At 38.0% G+C, this 14,641-nt stretch overlaps 1 protein-coding gene across 1 annotated transcript in view; it reads left to right on the top strand.

Moving 5' to 3' along the window:
* CD163 (CD163 molecule) overlaps window positions 1-14,641 on the top strand; it is a 53,052-nt gene that overhangs the window by 33,298 nt on the left and 5,113 nt on the right. Inside the window, exons 11-15 of the mRNA XM_051963110.1 lie at window positions 131-451; window positions 6,348-6,653; window positions 6,977-7,012; window positions 7,609-7,719; window positions 8,290-8,376. Of these exons, the coding sequence (XP_051819070.1) occupies window positions 131-451; window positions 6,348-6,653; window positions 6,977-7,012; window positions 7,609-7,719; window positions 8,290-8,376 (861 nt within the window). The remainder of the gene's footprint in view (window positions 1-130; window positions 452-6,347; window positions 6,654-6,976; window positions 7,013-7,608; window positions 7,720-8,289; window positions 8,377-14,641) is intronic.

Here is a 14,641-nt window from a genome sequence, read left to right as displayed (position 1 = left end):
CTGCAATCCCAGGAAGAGTATATTCAAAAGGAGTCTGGGAGGAACCTGTTCTGTGGACCCCAAAGAATCAAAGGGAGGGAATCTCCTAACATTTTATGTATCAAGAAACTTAAACCCCATTTCTCTGTAGAGGTCATGTCTCTGAGGCTACAAAGTGAGACCAACACCCAGGCCTGTGCAGGACGACTGGAAGTCTTTTACAATGGGACCTGGGGCAGTGTTGGCCGACACAACATGACTGCAGTCACTGTGGGAGTGGTCTGCAGGCATTTAGGCTGTGGGGACAATGGGATTCTTGACCCTGCTCCTACAAACAAGGCAAGTTCCAGAACCATGTGGGTCAAGGGTGTTCAGTGTCCTAAGGGGCCCACCTCGCTGTGGCAGTGTTCATCAGATCCATGGGAGAAGACACCATCCAGTGCAAGAGAGGAGGCCTGGATTACATGTATTGGTGAGTGTCTCTTGATCTGTTCAAAGGTTTCATGAAATCTATTCTCTTGCGTATCTCATTTGATGTACTTCAACAAACACTGAACATGTATTGTCAGTCACACAACCAGACAGCATTTATTATGAGCTTTCTATGGGCCAGATACAGTGCTAAGGAACTTGCAATACAGAGAAAGATAAAAAAATAGTTTCCATCCTGAAGGACATTCTAATGGGAGAGATAGCACTTATCAGTTAGATAAGACAAAATAATGATAGACTGGATGGCAATCAGAAATGGAATTTGCAGCTGGGCACTTGAGCTAAATCTTCAGTTTACAGATTTTAAGAGTCAAAGTTTGGGAGGGAAAGCAAGCTGGGCTTGGGGAACAATCAGTGCAAAGGTGGGAGAGGGGAGTAAGAAGGAAAGGGTGAGTCAGTCAGTAGACTGGAACGTAGAATGAGTAGAGAGGAATCAAACATTAAAAGATGAGGAAGGTAGAAAAGCACCACAAAGGGAGTTTCTTTAGATATCAAAGGACCTGGACATAAAAAGGAGACATGCTACTTTACTGAGCAGCAAAAAAAAAAAAAAAAAAAAAAGTTTGACATGATCAGACCTACACTGTGGAAAAATCATTTTGGCAACTGATTGGAGGGTGAATTAGGACTTGAAAGCAATTAGAAGATTGTTATAATAGACCAGGGATAGGTGATGAAGACCTGAATTAGATACTAATTGTATCGGCGGAGAGAAGGGACATAACTGATTATAATATTTGGTAAGTAATTGGCTAAATGGTGTGTGTGTGTGAGAGAGAGACAGACAGACAGAGCCTAGGAGAGAGACTGGGTCTATATAGATAGATCTGGTAATCATTTGCATAAAGAAAGTCACTGAACTCATGGAAGCTGATGAGGTCAGCAAATGAGAAATACATATATAGAGAGAGAGAAATAAAGAGAGGAGGAATCAGGGTCTTGGGGAACACCTACTGTGATTGAATAGACTGTCAACCATACTGGTCTCTAACCTGTGGGTGGCCAAAGCCAAACAAAGTAGCCGGAAAGGGTTAGGATTAGTGAGCAGCATTAGGATCCCCTATCTTCAGTGAGAGTCTAGGGGAGATTTATGCTATTAAGCTGGCATAAATTTGTGGTAAGACCAGTGTCATGAATGTCTCATTTCATCCAGTAGTGTGTGAGTAATAGTTAAGAAAATGAATCCAAAGTGGTTATGTGGCAAGCTGGGATGGATGACAGGATAAGTGAGGGAGGGATTCAAGTACAGGAGATAGGGCAGTTGAACTGAGTTATTAAGAGGTGAAAATTGGGAAAGGGGGAGAGTATCATCATAAGAGAGTTCTTAATTGAGATAATCCTACTGATTGGTGGTATTGGAGGTTACAGTGGGGATGAAGAAAAGGTTTAGTAGAAATAATGCACAGGGTGAGATGGAAAGATAAAGGAAATTAATTATTCTCAAACACAATCATGAAATGCTTAGGGATGATAGTGAGATGAAAGATCTGATCATCTTTGTGTTGTAACTGAAAGAGTAAAGTAAAAGAGTAGAAATTCATGGGAGTTGTGTAAATTGAGAAATTTGAAATTTAGGGTCTTTGAGGGAATATCAATATGTTAATGAAGAAGAGAGAGATTATGAGCCAGGCAATGAAGTTGTGAGAAAGATGAATATTCAAGGATTCAGAGTATATAACAGCTATAAGAATCTGAAGAGGGGAATGATGGCAAACTAGGATTACTCAGCAGGTAGGATAAGGAGGTTGACAGGACCTCTATCCAGTGACTTGGGGGAGATGGGTGACAGATCTGTGACAACATAGAGAGTACATTAATTTGCCCCTTTCCATGTTAGGTGAGCTCAGGAGAAGAAATGCACTTTAAAAAAATAGGATTAAGAGTATATAAAACTAAGAACAAATCTTATATGCATTATATAAATAAAGAAATGATGGTGATATTTCCAGTAAGATCAGAGGTAAAGGTGTGACCAAACCTGGTCACAAAAAAGAGATTGGAAATTCCCCTTCTTGTCTTGTGTGGAATGATCCAGGTGGAATACTATATGTAACTTCAAAGTTTTCCAATGTGTTGGTTCATTTTTGCTGAACTTTTCTTAATTAAAAAAAAAACTGCTTCTTATGTGGAATTACTCTCTAGAAAAGGAAGCTGAAGATGGAAGACATCTGGGTGAAGGGCAAATGGGAAAATGAAAGTGATAAAAACAAGAATAAATTTTTTTATTTTAAACATTTACATGTTCCCACCCCACCCCACCCCACCCCCCAAAAAAGAATCTGAATTTTAGCCTAGAAAAACTGAAGCTCTTCAGTATGCCTTACTGAGTATGAAGGGTGGCAAGTAAGAAATATTTGCTGAATTTCTCAATCAAAAAGTTCTAGGCGATTTTGAAGCGAGCAGTTTCCATTTAATGGCAGGGAAGAAAGCAAGGTTGCAGGAGGATGAGGCTATGGAAGACTAGATGGGGAAGAAGTGGCGGCAGCAAATAACTGACAACATTTTTTATATGATTAACTGTGAATGAAGAGGCTTTCTTTTGGAATAAGGGACACTTTGCATCAAAGAAGGAACCGAGAACGGAGACATTGTATATGTGTTATTGGATATGAAGAAGGAAAGGGAATGTCATCAGTGAGCAAGGGAGTTACAGGGGAATAGGAGCAAAACACAAAGGGGAAGGAAAGGTTGGCTTTGACTGCTAGCCAAGCCACCTAATCTTTTCAGGCTACAACAAAGTTGAGGAGAAAGAATACTATTGAAAAATACTTTCAATTCCATTTTCCTTTTTACCTAACACTGATGGCCTTAGGATCTATGATCAGCTTAAGATCTTTCTTTAAAAAAAGCTAGGAGTTTGTTCATTTAAAAAAATCTGCCTGATTAGCCAGAATAGGTTAAAATAAGAAGCTACTAGGCTATCTGCATTGTTAACGACACATATCTACAAGTCACTAGAAAAGCTGATTCCTCTCTTGAATTTATTTTAATTTATTTTAATTGCTTCTTATATTATAGTGATAACATTCATTAGTATTTGATCAGAAGCTACATTTCCCACCACTTATAGTTATAGCTTGGGAGTAACTGGGAGAGGGGAAGGGGCTATTTGTGCTGTTTACACATCAGGTTGGGATGACCCTAGTATTTCATTCTATACTGGCTATCCGGTTACTTAAATGAGAAATTTATGAGTCTATACTTCCCAGTCACTGGTTTCTTGCTTCCAGATTTCTTTCCACTTGTCCCCAGAACATGGGCACTAGGATAAGAAATGTGGCCCTCAGGACCTCAAGGAAATCTGGGCATATATAGCTCATATGAACCCAGACTCAGGAAAATTTATGGGAACTTGAAGTTCAATAACTTTTTTTTTTTTTAATTCCCATCTAGTTCACAAGTGGAAATATTTAAAGTAAACCAGAACCAGGAAGTTTGCTATTCACCATTCTAACTGACCTAGGAAAAGAATAAGAAAAGGAACAGTAAAACATGTCATTAAAATGAAAAAAAATATATAGTAAATTAATAAGGAATCACTAATTACACACAAGCCTAAATATGTCATTCTTCTTTCTGATTGGTTTGGGAAATAGGAGCCTACAAATTCTATGTCCCTGTAAGGAAGCCAATTTCTTAAACAATCTCCTAAAACTTAATTGAACGGCAAAAACTTCATCTAAATAAGGCTTATATCTGTGCTGGAGTCATAGCTAGTCTCAGCATCCAAAACACTGTTTCAATGTGGTTTTTTTTTTTTTTTTTTTTTGAGTCTTGTGGATAATTAGGCATATCTCTGATGCCAAAGTGGCCTTTAGTGTATCCTGGGTCTTTATACATGAAAATAAAAATCATCAGAAATCTCTTTTCCCTTCAACATTTGTATAAGTGCTGCTTTCAATCCTGGGCAAAATTAGCACACACTGCCTTCATGGCATACAATATAATTGGAGCATAGTAACTGCCAGAGCCCAAACTTAAAATTCTGCTATCAGAGCAAATTTACTCAAATGGGATCAGGATGGGGAATGATGATAATGGTGATGATGCTGATAATGTGTGTGTTTGTTGTGGTTTCTCCTGTGCATCCTTGAAATCGATTGGAGAAAAAGGTTGTAGAAGTAGAGAAGACTGAAAAAACAGAAAGCCAATGCAATCGAAGAGCCAGGGTAAGGAAGAACAAGAGTTGATACTGAGCAGAACCAGAAAAACAATGTGTACAGCAATAACATTGTCAAGACCGTTAACTCTGAAAAGAACTAAAAACTCTAATAAATGCAGTGACTTACTATGATTCTAGAACAGCCATGATAAAAACCTACTAGCCTCTGGACATAGAAGGGATATCCTCAAAATGAAGAGTGAGAGATGTGTGTGCATGTGTGTGCATGTGTGTGTGTGTGTGTGTGTGTGTATGCGTGTACATGTACAGATGTGACCAAGGTTAGAATTTATTTTGTTTGACCACACATGTTTGTAGCAGGTAGTTTTTTCCTTTCTTTCATTTTGGGTTCCTATTAGGAAAGGTGAGGTTAAAGAGAGGAAAAATAAGTGTTTGTTCATTTTTTTAAAATTACTTTAATTTTTTTTTTTTAAATCAAAGAGATCCAAGAGATATGGTGTTTTCAGAAGGAAGTTCAGTTTCAGTGAGTATAGAAGATAAAAGGAACCTGAGAGGTGGATATCTATAGGATCATCTGTAACATCTGGTTCAGTAGCTTCTTCCACTAAAAAATGTAACAACTGTTACTGTATCTTTAAGAGGAAATGGAATTTTAGAAAGATAGCAGTCATTTCTGAGGAAACTGTGAGGAAATGAAATTTAATTGCCATTCTGGAGAAATTGTTAATGTGATAGCTCAAGAAAGGAATAAGTGAAAGGATTAAGAGAACTTATTTCCTTAGAGGAGTATATTTAATGCTTTTCTTGCAAGGAAGTATAAAGAATATTCTTGACAAGTATCATCAGTTGATATCCTGAGAGAAGTGAATAATGGGAGTGTCTTCCCAGAATTGAGAAGTCAGATGTAATGATGCTTAAAGGTGTCATCAGCTGTGTTCTTTTTTTTTTTTTTATAGATAACTATATTATACACTATTATTTATGGTTTTATTTCATTTTTGTTACATTGTTAATAATCAGTATAATCAATAATCCTGTGCTTATTTAAATTTAGGGCGGGACACAGAGAGTTTCTAGATTTTATAGGGTTAAGAGTTAATCATTTAGTTAAAGAAATATTCAATTTTTCATTAATAGCATAACAGATACCTTGATTAGAATCTGGGATGAGGATAAATCAGGAAAGCATCTTGGAATTCATTCAGTACAACCCTCTCATTTTTCATATGAGGAAAAAGGCTCAGAAAAGTTCCTTTGTGGTTGACTCTACAAAGAATCAAACCACCAAATTAGGTGTAGATTGCTTTCTTTTACCCCAAATTAGAGCTCATCGTTGGAAACCGTGTAATTTCCCCATAGATGAGAAAAATCCAGGTATATTTGGATATGTACATGCTACAAAGAGAGGGAACATGCTATCACCACTCAAGCCCACCAAGGGAAGGTTTGCTTGCAGAGGACCTGCATCAGCCACCAGAGGAAGAGAGGGTTTCTCTCAGGGGCTAAGCAGCTTCTGTGTGGTGGAGGCTCACCTTCCTTCCATCCTTTTTATTCAGTGCATGCCAAAGAAGGAAGCAGGCTGTGTCTTTTATATGTGTTCTTATTCCAAATGTCCAAAGTCAGGAGCCTTGGCTATAATTGTGTCTTTTTTGTCCCAATGGCTTCTCCTCTGATTTGGGATTTGGGAATTAGGGAACTTTTTTTTTTTTTTAATCATATTGAATGTGGAAAGAGCAATGCTTTGCATTTCCAGGCAAGCTGCGGCTCCAAGGAGGAGACAAATGTTCAGGGCGTGTGGAGGTCTGGCACGAAGGCTCTTGGGGTACAGTGTGTGATGATTCCTGGGATCTGGCTGATGCTGAAGTGGTCTGTCGACAACTGGGCTGCGGTTCAGCCTTGGGTGCATCCGTGGAAGCTGCATTCGGCAGAGGAACTGGACCCATCTGGCTGAATAATGTTCATTGTAAAGGGAATGAGTCCTCTCTGTGGGATTGCACTGCTGATCGATGGGGGAAGGCAGACTGTGGGCACAAAGAAGATGCTGGTGTGAGATGCTCAGGTAAAGGTCGGAAAGACCAGAAGCCTCAGCACTGGGGGTCATGTCAGAATGGCTTGGGGTGGCAGGGAGGGAAGCAGGTAGAAGGCATGAAAGGCATCTTTTACTGCTACCAGAGATTGTAGTCATATCTGGACACTCTGACTTTGACCCTGTTTTCTTCAAACTTCCCACTCTTGATAGAAGGAGATGAAAAGATTCTGAGACGGGCAGAAAGAGACTCAGGAAATATAGTTAAGTGATGGTGGGACTGTAACAAGCAGGAAGCAGCATAGAATCTTGTTTTCTGCCCTCAAGATACAGTTGTCACCTCCTTCTTTCTGCAGGTGTTCCCATGACTACAGAACCTCAGGAATTCTCAGGTACATCTCCCTTATCATGAAGTCACTGTGATGGAGTTAAAAGGCTAGTGGGGGTTCCAATAACTAGCATGGGAGCAGCTCTGTGAAAAGCAAATCAGGCCCTCTCCTGTGTGCCTGCTCACACACACCCCACCAACTTCTGAGTCTGTTTCCCTGTTGGGATTTGTCTCTGATAAATCCCATTCAGTTGTTGAGGATATGGAAACATTCTTTGGATACACATCCATTTGGAAAGAAGTTGCTTCTCACTGTCTGACCAGCTATAGTTCTTCTGATGACTCTTCCATAAAGGACAGGACCTAATCCCCATTGCTGGGTTATTGGTATTTCCCTGAAATAGGCTCCATTTCCAACCCCTACCATGTGCTTCTATGTTTTTAAAGGACTCAGTGCCTTGGAGAGATAGGGGATTTAGATATTGGTGGTCTACATTTATAAAATAATGAGCCAAAAAGCGCCTTTGGAATTTACACAAGAAACCCAATGTTTTTATATGGATGTACTGGTAGACCTTTAGCTACTTGAATACCATAAGATATAGATAGGATCCATGGCATTTCATTAGGAAAACAAGTCATGGTGTATCTCTTTCATAGGTCACAAAACCTTCAAGCTGTTCTGGATCCTTGGGGTCATCTTGATAGTACTGTTCCTGCTTGCTCTCTTCCTCTGGGCAAAGGCTAGAAGATGGACTCATCTAGTCAGAGGTGAGAACCCCATTAGACTGCAGCTTAAGAGATCCACTAGTAGGAATTTTCTACGATAGGACATTCATATTCAGATGATCTGGGGCTGAAGACAGAGGTTCAGTCTGAAGGTGAGAAAGTTTTCATGGTGGTGAAATCTTCCAGGACAGAATGACCATTTAGGGGATCGCTATACCAGAACTAAGGGAAGGGCACTGGAGAGAGCCAATGTATCAGTTCAGTTGTTTCGATATACAAAATTGACAGAAGTCAGCATGAATATATGACCTGTTGACATATCTTGGGTGTTCTAAGATAGGCCAATAAAAGACAGGTAGCCAAGAGAGGTTTTGCACATAAGAGGGAGAGGACAAATGTACAATTTTAAGGAAGTAAAATATGTGGGAAAGGAAACTAGAAAATGGACCATGAGGATGATCAAAAAATGCCATGGGGTGTGAATATACGTCCAGCTATGGGAAAAGGAGTCTTTTCATTCACTGAGAGAACAATTTATTCAATCCATAATGAGCATGGCAAGAGTTAGACAGCTTGATATCCCAAGTCTTCCATTCTCATGCTTTTCCCAAGTAGGAAATATTCTTCAGAATGCTGTTTACAAGAAGATGGAGGTTCACCAGAAGGAGCATGAAGACCTGCATCTATTCAGTCACCCAGGTTTGTGGGGCTCAGAGATATTTTGCTTAATTGGAGGGGACTCCCATTATGAGAATAGCCCCTATCCACAAGAAGGAGTAAATCCCTGAGTAAAACCTGTTTTAAATGACTAAAACCCAAGAATAGCCAACCTCTGGGTAAGCCCACAGTTCATTTGGCTCCATATTTCTGAGTTCAGTGAAGCTTTGATGACCTTGTAGGAAGCCATGGAATAAAACTATCTTTTCTCCCAAGAATAGTTAATTTTCATAGGATCTTAGATTTAGAGCTTTTTACAAAAGAATACACTGAGCCACAGACAGGTTAAGTGGTTTGCCCAGAGTAACACAGCTGGTAGGTGTCTGAAATGGGATTTGAATCAAGGTATTTTTAGCCCAAGCACAGGGTCCTATCCTTTGTACTATGCTGACATATTTATAGAATTCTTTAAGGATTACAAAGTGCTTCACATAAAATATTTCATTCACATATCATGTGACAAAGCCTGAAAAGTGCTTTGCTAATCTTAATGCCCTAGAGAAATGGTAATTATCTCATCCCTTCTCTGTATCCTCCTAATTCCTGCCCCTGCCCTCTCAGCTGAGAAACTTGCTTTATCAAAGACTCTTGAGATAATTCAAGACTATCTCCCACTCTCCTTCTGCTCTTATTATTACTATTGCTCATATCAAAATAAGGCTCTTCTCTTGGCTGAGGGAAATTGTTCTTTATGGATCCTTGAAAGGCCAAATTACAAGTTCTCATTCTATGTTTTTCATATTTTTGACAATATTGTAATTTTACTTAATATTAATTTTCCCCCTAGTTATTTGAAAAAAATTTTCATATTAATTTTTAAAAACAGAATTTCAAATTTTCTCCTTCCCCCTTTTCCCTCCCCAGTTCATTGGGAAGACAAGCAATCCTATCTAGATTATACATGTGAAGTTATGCAAAATATATTTTCATGTTGGTCACATTGTGAAGGAAAACAAAGACAAAAAAGCCCCAAGAGAAATAAGAGAAGTGAAAGGTTTGCTTATTCTGTATTCAGACTCATTAGTTCTTTCTCTGGAAGTGGATAACATTTTCACCGTAAATCTTTCACAAGTGTCTTGGATCACTGTATTGAAGAGAACAGCTAAGTCATTCATAATTCATCATGAAATATTGCTATTACTATATACAGTTGCTGTCAACTGTATACAATACTGCTGCTTCAGCTGATTTTACTTTACATCCGTTCACATAAATCTTTCCAGGTTTTTTCTGAAGGCATCCTGCTCATCAGCCCTTGCAGCACAATATTCATTCTTTATTATATATAGCTTGTTCAGCCATTCCCCAATTAATGACCATACCCTCAATTTCCTACTCTTTTCCACCACTAAAAAAAAAGACTATAAATAGTTTTGTACAGCTAGTTCCTTTTCTTTTCCTTCCTTCCTTCCTTTCTTTTTTAATCTCTTTGGGATACAGACCTCATAATGATATTGTTTGGTCAAAAGGTATGCATGTTTTTGTAACACTTTGGGCATAGTACTAAATTGCTCTACAGAATGAGTGAATCAGTATACAAGTTCAATAGTGCATTAATGTCTCAATTTTCCCACATCCCACATCCCCTTCAGTATTTGTCATTTCCCTTTCCTGTCATATTAACTATTCTGATAGATGTGGGATGGTACTTCAGAATTGTTTTAATTTGCATTTCTCTAATCAATGGTTATTTAAAACATTTTTTATATCACTATAGATGGTTTTGGTAACTTTTTCTGAAAATTGCCTGTTCATATAACTGTAAATATTTTTCTCCATTATGATTACTATGTACTTTTCTCCATTCTTTCCTTGTCTCTCTCTCCCTGTCTCTGTTTCTCTGTGTCTATTTCTGTGTCTGTCTCTTTCCTTTCACCCTAACCATCCTCAAAAGCATTTTGATTCTGACTTTTACCTCCTGCAATCCACCCTCTCTTCTATGTCACTCTCCTTTCCCAACTACTTTCCTGTATGTAAGATAGATTTCTGTACTCTCCTGAGTGTGTATGTTATTCCGTCTTTGAGTTAATTCCAATAAGAGAAAGGTTCACTTACTACCCTCACCAATTCTTCCATCTTCCCCTCCACTGTAAAAGTTCTTTCAAACCTTTTTTATCAGATAATTTATCCTATTCTATCTCTACCTTTCCCCTTTTTTTCCCAATGCATTGCTCATTCTCACACCTTAATGTTAATTTTAATGCCCTTTCTCTATACAGACTCCCTCTAACTACCCTAATAATAAGAAAGTTTTTAGATCTTATAACTATTATTTTCCCATGTAGGAATGTAGAAAGTTAGTCTTTATGTATCCATTAGGATTTTTCTTTCCTACTTAACTTTTTGTACTTCTCTTGAGTCTTGTGTTTGAAAGTCAGATTTTCTTTTCAGCCCTGATTTTTTTTCAACAGGAATGCTTCAAAGTCCTCTTTTTCATTAAATATTCATTTCTCCCCCTGAAGAATTATATCTGTTTTGCTTGGCAGTAATTCTTGGTTGTAATCATAGTTTCCCACCCTCACCCCTTCCCTCTGGAGTATGCTTTTAGAGGATTTCTTTTCTTCAGTGAATATTTGTACTCCTTCTTTTGGGGATTCTGCCACTTAGAATTTGCTGAGTCATTTAAAGTTATTGTTTTGGGGGGCAGTTCAGGTGAGTCCCTGCCTTTTTTTTTTTTAAGGTATTATTTTCTCCTTTTAATTTATTTATTTTGGTATCTCCTTTACCAAGCTGTGGACTATTTTTTTTTTTATGGTTTTCTTAGATCACTCTCATTTTTCTTTCTAATTTTTCCGTATTTCTATTAATTGATTTTTAAAGTTCTTTTTGAGCTTTTCCATGACTTGAGAACTATTTATATTTTTCTTTGAGGCTTTGGATGTAGCAGTTTTGACTTTGTCATTTTCTGAGTTTGTGTTTTGATCTTTCCTGTCATTATTATAACTTTCTATAGTCAGGATCATTTTCTGTTGTTTGCTCATTTATTCCCCATTCTATTTCTCTTTCTCTCTCTCTCTCTCTCTCTCTCTCTCTCTCTCTCTCTCTCTCTCTCTCTCTCTTCTCTCTCTCTCTCTCTTTTTTAGAAAAATGACACTGTTTTTCAGTCATATAATTATTATTTGATTTTGGCAATTCATTTTTATAATTACTGACATTCATTTTTATAAAATTTTGAGTTCCAAATTTTCCTTTCTCCCTTCCTTCTTTCCCTGCTCCTCAAGATAGCAAGCATTATGATATAGGTCACACATTTACAATCATGTTAAACACATTCCTGCATTAGTATTTTGCTTTAGGAGTGTTGGACTTGTCTTGGATCATTGTATTGTTGAGATGAGTTAAATCTATCATAGTTGATTCACACAATGTTGTTGTTGCATACAGTGTTCTGGTTTTGCTCACTCAGCATCAGTTCATGTAAGTCTTTCCAGGTTTTTCTGAAATCTGCCTGCTTATTTCTTATAATACAATAGTATTCCATTATGTTAGGATTCTTACAAGGTGCTAAGTAAGTGAAATTGAGGAGACAGTGCTTAAATCTAGTTTAGCACTGATTTAATCATACAACAAATAATGGTTTCCTACTGATATAATGATTGGTGTATACTCAGTGTGGGATATATAAGGAGGAACTGTCAGGGCCAGAAAGGACAAGCCCACTAGAAGCTTTCTGAGGCTGAGACAGATTCATTCCATTTTCCACCTTTGTTGTGGCTGGAGGCTGAAGTATAAACCTTTGGATTTGGAGACATTTGGAGGAAGCTGGAGGCAGAAGCTGGCAGAGGCAAAGGACTAGCTTCAGGAGCTCTTGGAACTAAGGAGAGAGATAGGCCTCTATGAAAGCTAACTGGGCCCCAGGAAAAGAGACAAAACTTTGAAGGAAATAATAAAAGATTTGGATTTTAATCCCTGGCTGCACTTGTGATTATTGAACTGAAAGGAAGGCCCCCAAGAAACCTGCTCCCAGAGAATATTACAATTTAGAGAAAAATATTACATTTTGGCACCCAAACATGAGAGCAAGAACCTTCATCTGTGAGCCAGAAATTAGGGTGAGTACCACAAGGAAGTTTTGTTAAAAGGGCTAAAATAGTATTTCAGCTAAAATGGGACAGATGTTTAGAAAACAGCCTTCTTTTCCTCTTCAAAGAAAATGTATCGAAAGCTTGATCAAACTGATAAAAAATCAAGGTTTAATTTTAACTTGGGAGCAGCTCACTGAACTTTTAAAAACTGTACAGTACACATCTCCTTGGTTCTCTAAGGAAAAAGAGTTGGATCCAAATGAGTGGAAATTAGTAGGAGAGCAACTATGTCAACTCTACGATGAAAATGGACCTGACTCAATTTCCAAAGATATACTTTATACATACAATTTAATACAACTGGCTTTAGGAAATTATATAAGTTATGGAATAAGGGAAAAGAAGAAAGAGCAGGAGAGGGAGGATCAAGATAAATTAGGTGAAAAGGATGAAGAATCAGATAAGAATGGAATTAAGTACAATTCTGAGTATTGCACTTCACAGCAGAAGAAATTAGGTCATTCCACATTCCCTGACCTACTTCTCTCAATTAACCCTTCATGGGTAGAGGGAGAAGGAGGAGGGGGAGAGGCAGCAACACATTCAGCACCACCTGTGAAGCAGCCTATAACAAGATTGCAAAAAACACTAGTTAAGGCAAAAAATGAAGCACAGGATGTATCTGTTTTAATAAATGCATATCCTATGATTGAAGAACTTGACTCTTCAGATCAAGAAAGGAGAAGATCCACTCCTTTTGATTTGGAAAAAAATTAAGGATTTGTGAACACTGGGAAATGAATGTAAACTGCTTGCATTTTTGCTTTTCTTCCCGGATTATTTATATCTTCTGAATCCAATTCTCCCTGTGCAACAAGAGAACTGTTTGGTTCTGCACACATATATTGTGTCTAGGATATACTGTAACCTATTTAACATGTATAGAACTGCTTACCATCTGGGGGAGGGGGTGGAGGGAGGAAGGGGAAAAATCAGAACAGAAGTGAGTGCAAGGGATAATGTTGTAAAAAATTAACCTGGTATGGGTTCTGTCAATAAAAAGGTATTTAAAAAAAAAAAAGAAAATTAGGAACAACAATATATTATTATATTGATTCAACAAAATGAAAAAATATATATCATTTATTGTATGGGATGGCTCTCTGATAGCAGAAAGGACATAGGGAGATGTTGGCAATATTTTAAAAATCAATAAAGTCATTTTGAAAAAAAATAAGGATTTGAAAAAAGATTGCACTCTTTATAGGGCTATAACATCTTATATTAAGATGTTACTAGAGAGTTTGGCTTATGAAATCTTAACCCCTTGTGATTGGAAATCCATAGCAAGGACATGTTTAGATCCTGGACAAAACTTGTGGTGTTCGGAGTATCATGAATTATGTAGGTTTCAAGCTCAATGAAATAGGCAAACAGGAATTAATACTCCAATCACCTTTGACTAACTAGCAGATGAAGGTCAGTATGCAGAGAATTCAGCATAGATTAACTACCCCATAGGGGCATGTGAACAAATTGCTACTGCTGCAACAAAAGCTTATGGTTCCCTGGATGGGCAGGGGGAAGCCTTCACAAAAATAGAGCAAGGTCCCAATGAATCCTTTGTGGATTTTGTGGGACGTTTGCAAACAGCTGTCACAAGAACCATTGGAGAAAATGCAGCTATAGAAATAATAAGACAACTGGCTAAGGAAAATGCTAATGAGATTTGCAAAATAATTATATGGGGACTACACAAAGATGCTCCTTTAGAGGAGATCATAAGATGCTGTGCTACAGTGGGAACAAGTGCATGATGAACATGGGAAGACAGGGGCCCTCTTGGCAAGGGACTTCTAGAGAAAATCGTTGATGTTTTCAGTGTGGAAAAATAGGACATTTGAAAGGTATGGAGATAGAGTGAGAAGACAGGGTGAGAGAAGACCTAAAATCCTATGTCCAAAATGCTACAAGGGCTTCCACTGGGTCTCAGAATGTAGACTGACCCAGAGGCAGGGCCCAGCCCCAAGATATCATACAAAAGACAGGTGGGGCATGATGGCAGCTGAATTTACACCCAGAGAGTCTTTAGAAGGTGTGTGATGTAATTAAGGTGATGTGAGACTATTGAAGGACTTTAAAAGTTGCAGGAATTATTGGATTCCTGGCACACGAACTAATGGACAATAGATTCTTTTTGGACTATTTCTAGGACTTATGGA

The sequence above is a fragment of the Antechinus flavipes genome, chromosome 5 (genome assembly GCF_016432865.1).
Source record: "Antechinus flavipes isolate AdamAnt ecotype Samford, QLD, Australia chromosome 5, AdamAnt_v2, whole genome shotgun sequence".
Classification (NCBI taxonomy): Eukaryota; Metazoa; Chordata; class Mammalia; order Dasyuromorphia; family Dasyuridae; genus Antechinus; species Antechinus flavipes.
Note: the sequence above shows the minus strand (reverse complement) of the source record. Positions and strands in the feature narration are given on the sequence as shown.